Source organism: Pholcus phalangioides, unplaced genomic scaffold (genome assembly GCF_987345545.1).
Source record: "Pholcus phalangioides strain wild (caught in Gottingen) unplaced genomic scaffold, Ppha-v1.0 ptg000002l_1, whole genome shotgun sequence".
Classification (NCBI taxonomy): domain Eukaryota; kingdom Metazoa; phylum Arthropoda; class Arachnida; order Araneae; family Pholcidae; genus Pholcus; species Pholcus phalangioides.
In genome coordinates this window covers 17,639,504-17,648,073 of record NW_028301595.1, presented here as the reverse complement: position 1 = coordinate 17,648,073, position 8,570 = coordinate 17,639,504, and the positions used below count along the sequence as shown (strand labels likewise).

Here is an 8,570-nt window from a genome sequence, read left to right as displayed (position 1 = left end):
TTAGCTCTAGATAAATTAGTGTTACTCAGTTACTACTAAACCAGACATGCACCTCGTCCATATTCCTCTGCGGAACTTCTAACAAGTTGGTACATGTTGGAGTGTGTAGTAAATCTTTCATGAAGCTTGTTTCTGTGTTATGTGTAGTGCTGCAATCAATTTTTTAAACTGAGTTTTTCTCAACTCGCAGAGTGAAGTGTAATCAATGAATACTCCGTAATTACTCTATTAGGTAGTCTCTATCAGAAGAAAATGTTTAGTTGTCTAGGGTTATATAAGAGTATGTAAAGAACAAATTGTAATATATATGTTAATGAAAGTATGAACTATTTCCCTCATACCATATAAATGATAAAATTTTGGAATCAGTTTTCTAACCGATAATCATGAATTGTTGCTGTAAATCAGGTTTTAAACATGGCCAAGAAATTCTGCAGTGATGCCAATTCCAGAAGAGTGGAATTATGCAACAGCTAAGAGAAAGAGAGATCAGTTACTATCATCCTACGTGAATATCAAGATTTTTGTTCGAATGGTCATAGTGACGAACTCACATCGCGGGGACTCTGGTTCAAGTCCTACCATCACCACGGTGGTCTGCTGAAGTTGGTTTTCTGTGCTTCCCAACTTCGAGGCACAAAAGCCAGCCGATCTCCCCATTAAAAAGTCTCACCATAGAGAGCAACGCCTACAGAGCAAGTATTCAGTCATTACACTTCACTTCTGAAATACAGATGGCAGCACTGAAAAATCAAAACACTAGATACACTTCTGGCACAGCTCACTAGGTAGTAAATTGCTCATGGAGATAGACCGAAGTTATGCTCGGTTTGAAAACAAAATTATGACTTATGTAATTTGTAGTCGTTTTACAGATCCAGGATATATATTAATTGGATAATTTGAGCTTTTTTCCTAGTAACTTTGGACTCCAAATTAATCAAGTTTGACTGTATGTTGAGACCACATGCACGTGAAAGGTTTTGGCTTATAACCAATTTGTTAGAAATTCTGCAGAGGAATGTGTGCGCATAGTCAAGTAATTAATCCACAATGCAAATGTTTGTAAGACGCGATAGTAGAAGGAAGAACAGAACTAGACCAAGTTCTCATGTACCGCGGTTTAATTTTGGTGTGTAAGTGAACTTCATTAACTGTTTATCTATCTTTATAGGATTCTACAAGTAGTAAATTTCAGTTATCACATGTATAATGATCAGAAATCAGGCATTTTCAAAAGTCTGGCACTCCTCAGATCTGGAGGTTGCCAGATTTTCAAACATCAACCTGTGTAGACTTTAATGCATTATTCATTTTACACGAATTGACTCGGCAGCTTTCTGGAAAAGAGGTTTGTCTGGAAATGAGTTCTTAGACAAATTAATTAGATAATGATCGTACACAGCTGCCAATAGAGTAGTTACAGAGTTAACAATCTCCTGTGATTGTAAAAAAACACCTACTTTTGGGGAACAAATTATCCCCAAACAATTTACCTCGAAAAAACAGTTGCTTTCGTTTTTAATCATCACAAGTACAATGTAAATTGCTGCCATTTCATTAAAATCACAAAAAATTTAGGGATGGGGGAAGTAAAAATTTGCCAAACAGCCAGCATCAATTCAGCCTTTTAACGTCAGCCAGGGCAAGCACACATTTTGGCACCCTTGTATAATGTAGAAGAAGCCATTAAAGGGTCGATTCAGTGCCTCCTCCACCACCAGATCCACCTAGTTGCAGTCCTATATGTTTCATCAAGTCTATGTCTTGTAAGGTGTGATGACAATTTTTTTGTTGACAAGATTTAATTTGAGAGTAGTAAGGACGTAATACATACTGATTGGTGACTTGGCGCTGATCACAATGACTTGCATGATGTCATGTTTTTGTAAGGGGGGAAAAATATCCCATACTTTCACTAATAAAAAAAATCTACAATGTTTTTCAAAAATGTCTGTTATACTTATTTTTTTTTACAAAATTTGGATCCTCCGAAGTTGACAGCTGTGATTGTATGAAAATTCAGCTCACAACCTAGCTGTGTAATGTGAGCAATTAACTAAAACATTTGGTTAGCCAAATTCGTATTTATTAGCTGAGATCGAAATATTGAAGGAAAAATATGTAAGCAGAGGTATTGCTGTATTTAGTTAAGTTTATGTTACCCTGTGCTACATAGAGATGTAAAATTCTCTAGAATAATCTTTTGGAGAATATTCTCATCAAGGACTACTATTATAAATAACTTGAGAATATTATAAGTTCTTGATGAGAATATTTGCCTGTTATTTATAATACAGTTACATATAATATCCTTGAGAATATTCTCTGGAAGAACTACTTTCATAAAGTACTGGGGAATATTCTTATAGAAAATAATATAAGAATTATTCTGAAGTTATTAATAAGTCATGCCAGAGAATATTCTCCTCGATGAGATTATTCTTCAGTTACCGAAATCTTTCCAGAGTATTATCAAGAATATATGTAATAACATTATAATGAATAATCTCGATAAATAACTTGAGAATAATTACTATTTTCGATAAGAATATTCTCTAGTAAGTTATAATAGTAGTCCTTTTTGAGAGAATATTCTCTGTCCCCATCTTTCTTCCCGTCAAGAAGATGGGAATATTGAAGTTTGTAGACCACGATATTAAAGTTTGAAAACAAGAAAATTAAACCAACATGGCTGAACTGCACAACTTTTAAAGAAATGTGAGTGATACAGAATTTAAGTGGGTGTGCATTGAAGAAAACAAAGTTCTCTTGGAATGAAGGTGATTAACTGATTATATAAGAATAGGTTTCTTTATCAATCAACTTTGGTTAAATTTCTTTTGAACTTATTGCTGAAAATTTATCTAATTTTTAAATCATTTTTCAAGGTTTTAATCTAAAGGTTTCTAAAATCTTTATAACCAAACTTTTAAAACCCCTCATCATGACCTGGAGAATATTCTCGAACTAAAAGTTATCATTGGGGGTGATTATACCAAAAATTGTTTTGTTGTAAATATTTCAGGCAATGAAAACTGATTTATATTTCACAATATAAACAAAATTAGTAAAAAAATTTAAATTATTCAAAAGAAAAATGAATATTCTCGATTATTCTCAAATTTTTACATCCAGGAGAATATTCTCATCTCACATCTCTAGTACTACATAATCAATGGAAATACTTTATTCACAAAAGATTTAGATGCTTTACAATAGAAATCAAAGTACAACTGTCACCTCACTTCACACACCCTAACATAATCTCAACCGTAGCAAAATATTTTCTTTCTTGTCATACAGTAAATGAAATTTCACATGCACTTTAAAGGGAGAAAAATTACATACGCCGAGATATTTCTAACAATAAACATTGAACAATAAATAATACAACACAATGCTGTGAATACAAAAAAGAAACTTGACTATATTAGAGAGAAATTAAAAAAGAAGAATCCTTGTATTCTCTTACAAAAAAAAAACAGTATAACAAATATCACAATTTCATAGCACTTCAGTACCGAAATACCTGTCTCCAAAGTTACCTGAAATGAAAAAACATCAGTGTTGAGAACAATGTGGAAACTAATTAACTGTTGTTGATAGATCTAAGAGGGGCTATAGCCCAAGGCAGCAAATTTAAGTACAGTGAAACTTTGATATAACGCATGTGATAAATCCCTCAATATTTTTTCGAATCTGATTTGGAATTACCTCTAATGTTAAAACTTCTCTTGAAGCAACAATGCCCTTTGATACAAGTGAACATCTGTGTAACAATATTTTTTAGGAGATTTTAAAAACCGCTACACCCATATTTTTTATATATCGCTCCAAATGTCCTTCAATATACAGTGAAACCTGTACAAAATGGAACATCAAGAAACACAAGTAATGTTCCGTTTTTATAAAGTTGCATAATCATAAGCACTAATCATCAAACAGACTATCTTTTAATCGAATGTCCTGAATCCTATAGTTACACAAAGAAATCTCACTTAACCATACCACCACCTAATTACCAAAAGTGTTGATGAAGTTTTCAATATCTCTACTTTTTGTGTTATATCACAATAAACCTCTTTACAGATATAATACTGATTTTTTTTTTTTTTAAATAATAATAACGTGATCAGCACGTATTCCCAAGAGATCGTTACGATCTGTCCAGGGACTTTGTTAGTGTTAGTAGACATCCATGCCCGACCCGGGATTCGAACCCAGACCTGCACAGTCAGAAGCTAGCTCCCTAACCACTGGACGGACTGCCAGGCGGCAAATTGTTTATCAACTTATCAATTGAAATGTTTTGCTGTGAATAAATACTGAAAAGCACATTTTTTGATGGTACTAACAATGCCAATTTAAAAAAGATTCCAACAGCAGCATAAATTTAATGACATGATAATGTCACCTCTCGATATAACGATAATTCCTTTACAACCATATTTTTTCTTAGTCCACAGAATATCATTATATCAAGAAAGGTTTCACTATAATTACAAAGCTTTTCCCGGAATTCCTATTCCATTTGCCACACTCCCGAAAAATTCTTATCTCCCGAATTTGGACCATGATTGAAAAACAATCCTAGTTTTGTGGGAGGGGGGGGGGTATTTTTAAAGAATTTGTCCAGAAAAAGTCTGTTGCCTATGTTTTCCCCCTGAAATGCTATCCGTAAAATACATTGTCGCAATAGCACCAAATCAAAGAAAATAATTTTTTTTTGCCAAACAGCCAACTGTCAATTAGGCCTCCCCACAACTAAGCCAGCAAGAACAACAGTGTTTTCAATTATTTTAGTTTTGTCACACCATGGTCATTTTCTGCACACAGGGGACCTACAGTTTATTTACGATGGAATCCGAACAACAACAGTTGATGTTTAAAATATATATATATATATTGTGGAGGGAGGTTGACACGCTAATCCCTCAGTAGTAAACTTCCTGTGGTAGCAATGTATTCTGTTGTCATCTTATCACCGTTTTTGCAGTTTCAATGACCATATACACCCCCCCCCCCATTCAGTTTATGTCCTGTTTTTGGTCCCAATGGCATTTCTTATTGGCATGATTTTGATTTGAAAGTAATAATGACAAGTAATGTAACCTACGGTTTAGTTGTAATTAGGGATGACTGGCACGATGCCACATTTTTCTAAAGGGAAGAAATTCCTGCGATTTTACTTTCTTTGATCAAAAATCCCTCCTTTGTTTAAAAAGAAAAAATCCTTTTTATATTTATCTTTGTATTGAATTCTCCAATCCATGCGAAAATCTCCCTAATGCTCAATCTCCAACGTTGGCAGATATGAAATTGATGGTGGAGAACGTTAAAATACTCACCTATTCCCGGCATTATATAAAACCGGTCATTCAGTTCAGGATCGACTTCAGACGTCACGATCTGCACTTTGGGAAAAGCATATGCCACTGTATGAACACCTGAAAGTTATTCATAGATAAATAAACACACACAAGAAGCAATCTTCACAACAAAGACATTTAGAACGGGGAAAAGAAAAATTAAAAATTGCCAAAATTTTAACAGTGGTTCTTAGGGGTGTACCCTTTGTGGGGATGTCGTACCCTCATGGAACCTCCATAGGTGCCAATTCATAGACTTGAAAATCTGTAGTTTGTCACATGATAATATTTTGCTACCGAAGAAAACTGGCACTCAAATAAAAGGGAAAATAGGGTTTTTTTGGCGATTGTATGAGATGACCATATGACCAGTTTCCAGGACATTCCCATAATTTTGACTGTCTAGACTATTTTTAATTATGTCCCGGTTTCCCCCCATATTTTTGATGAAGCCTACTTGAATTTTCACGCTTAACTGAAATGAAAGATTAAAATATATATTTTTTATTCTGTCAACTTATAAATTATATTACGATAATTATAAATATTTATAATTATATATTTATAATATAATTACAAATACAAAAAGTATTTGTCATGTTGAATTTTTTTACATAAAGTTAATTTCAATGCACTGGTGCTTCAATTCCTGCGTTTAGCTGTTTCAGCAATAATTGGCAATTTTTCTCAATTGGCAAAGCACTTGGCAAATAATCAGCTATATCCTGTGATGGAAATACCAATTTCTTTTGATTTTTCTCGAGGAAGCAGTCAGCTAAGTCTACAAGGACCAAGGAATTTTCAAGTGATTTTTCATTTATGAGAAGCACAATGAGGATTTTTAGGGATTTTTCTATAACGATAGGAAAATTTAGAAGAATTTTGTTTCCAACCAAAAGATTTTAATAAGGCTAAAAATTTAGAAGCATTGGCACCTATGAACCTCTATTTAAATCATATAATTTTGCAATGAAAAAAATAGAAGCAAATGAACCTGATTCTGCCATCAGCAACGAACACACAAGAATGTTTTCTTCAGGAACGTCATGGTCGAGAAGTACCCTAATAGCCATCATCGCAGCTGCACCTGTTGCTACGGTAGCATCCATGAGTATAATCAGGTAGTCCTTGATATCTTTCGGCAAACGGAGATAGTACAGCTGCAACAAATGCATAAAAGCACCATGAGAAACTTCCAGTAGCTACAATTTATTTGATTTTTACCGCAGACTTCAAGAACACGCATATGGGACAACACGAGACACTTAATTAACCCTCTCGCTGGCAATGAAAAGATATCACGCTGACCAGATGCTTTGTACAAGATATCTGGTCTCTCTGAAAGCCTCTTTTTCAACAATGATGAACCTAAAGATTTTGTAAAGCTGAACTTTTTTCGGCAAAACACATTTTTCTTCTCATGATAATGTTTTTTAAAGTGTGTGTCGCAACTTCTAAGGGGATTATAGTGAGCTGCTGATATTGAAATTTACCTATTAAGTGCTTTGAGGTGGTTCTTTTCTGAAGAGTCACAGATGAACAATAACAAAGGAGGGGGAGCTGTGAGTAGACAAAGTTTGAGAATAATAATCTTATGATGGAAAAATAATTATGCCAAAGAAATGGTTGGTTGATCATCGACAAATCGCTTGGGTGTATTCCAACCCCCAAAGTTGGGTTATCTAAGAGCATTGAGCAGAAACTTTTATTAGAATATGCCTTTAATCTTGTGACAAAATTAGTTGAGGAATAATTGAGAGCCAATAGAAACAGTTTCAGCTGGGAAAAACATTCGCAATTAAATGTGTGTGATAAATCTAATAAGTTTTTCAGTCGAATATCTTTGATTAGCATACATATTTTTTTACAAATAATCACACATATGCATAATTTTCCTCACATACAAAACTTTTCAAGGTATGAAAGACTGGATACCACACAAAGTATAGATAAGGATGAAGTTCGGAAAAAATTCACATGTCTCTGCAGGGAACAAATTGCCAACCTCTCGCAGTCCGAGCAATCATTCCATCATTAAGCTACAGAGAACCAACATTTTCTTCCCTTACAGTCGTATTCACAGAGAGAGTTTAACTGCAATCACAGGTTAGAGTATTAGAGATTGACACAAATTGGTTAAAATTCAGAATTAAACTAATCCATTTCAATCTCTTATCCTTTAACCTGTGATTGCAGTTGAACTCTGTCAGTGAATACTGCCGTTAGAGAATATATGAATGCTAAACGGGGCCGCACATGGGCAGCCTTCTATCCCAAGATGGCGGCATATATTTCCCCATGAAGACGCCATGTGAATTTCCTTTCTGAGTTTCATCTCGGCTTGGTAACAAGTCTTTTGTACTCTGTACTTTGTATGAACAGCCGAGACAGACATTGCATTTCTCTATACAAAAAAGTTTGAAACATTGAATTCACAAATAACAAAAAGGTAGAGAGGGATGGAAAAGCAAGCATACAAATACTATAGTTTTACTTCTGGTTCTTCAGTATGCTGATTTGTCTGAATTAGGATCTTTCCAAGTCTAACGTCTTTCAGAACATCGCATAATGCTTGTTCCATAGTCTCACCAGCTCTCAGTATTGAAACACCGCAAATCTGTGAGAAATCCAGAGCATCAATAAGAAAGCAAGAATGACAGAATATACTTATCAACATATAATATCCTATAATTAAATTATCAGATTTACAAGGGTAATCGAAATTAAAACTTCCCCTACTCAGGAGATTTTAGAGGGTACGAATGACAACAAAGTCACACAAATAGCAACTTCAATGATGCATTTGCCATTTATCAAATGAAAAAAAATGTAACAACAATTCCCCAATAGGTGGAACAGCCACCAGATGAATCATTGCAGATGTTAAATATCACAGCTGCCAACTTCGGAGAATGAGAATTAGGAAGGTTTTCGCACAGATCCAAAGCCCATACAAAAATGTAAAAAGAATTTTTGAAAAACAATGAAGGGGTTTTTCCCCTTTGCAAAACCGTATCATGCAAGCCATTGCCAATTAGCACCAATTCATCAATCATTGCCAACCAGTAGGTTAAATTATCATTACTTGTCTCAAATCAGATCACACCAACAAAGCATTGCTATAAGGCTCAAAATGAAATATAGACTTACAGGACATATGGTCAAAGTAGATAAAAGGGATTTCAGATGTTGAAAAGT

General features: G+C 34.3%; 1 protein-coding gene across 6 annotated transcripts in view; it reads right to left on the bottom strand.

Annotated features, from left to right (window-relative positions):
- Nucleotides 1-3,172: 3,172 nt before the first annotated feature.
- Nucleotides 3,173-8,570, bottom strand: part of l(2)k01209 (uridine-cytidine kinase-like lethal (2) k01209) — a 43,382-nt gene continuing 37,984 nt past the window's right edge. For all 6 annotated transcript variants that reach the window (XM_089239386.1, XM_089239377.1, XM_089239355.1 and 3 more), the window contains 4 exons: nucleotides 7,867-7,989; nucleotides 6,367-6,532; nucleotides 5,352-5,450; nucleotides 3,173-3,548 (listed from right to left, as the gene is read on the bottom strand). In XM_089239386.1, the coding sequence (XP_089095512.1) occupies nucleotides 3,508-3,548; nucleotides 5,352-5,450; nucleotides 6,367-6,532; nucleotides 7,867-7,989 (429 nt within the window). In that variant the 3' untranslated portion in view covers nucleotides 3,173-3,507. The remainder of the gene's footprint in view (nucleotides 3,549-5,351; nucleotides 5,451-6,366; nucleotides 6,533-7,866; nucleotides 7,990-8,570) is intronic.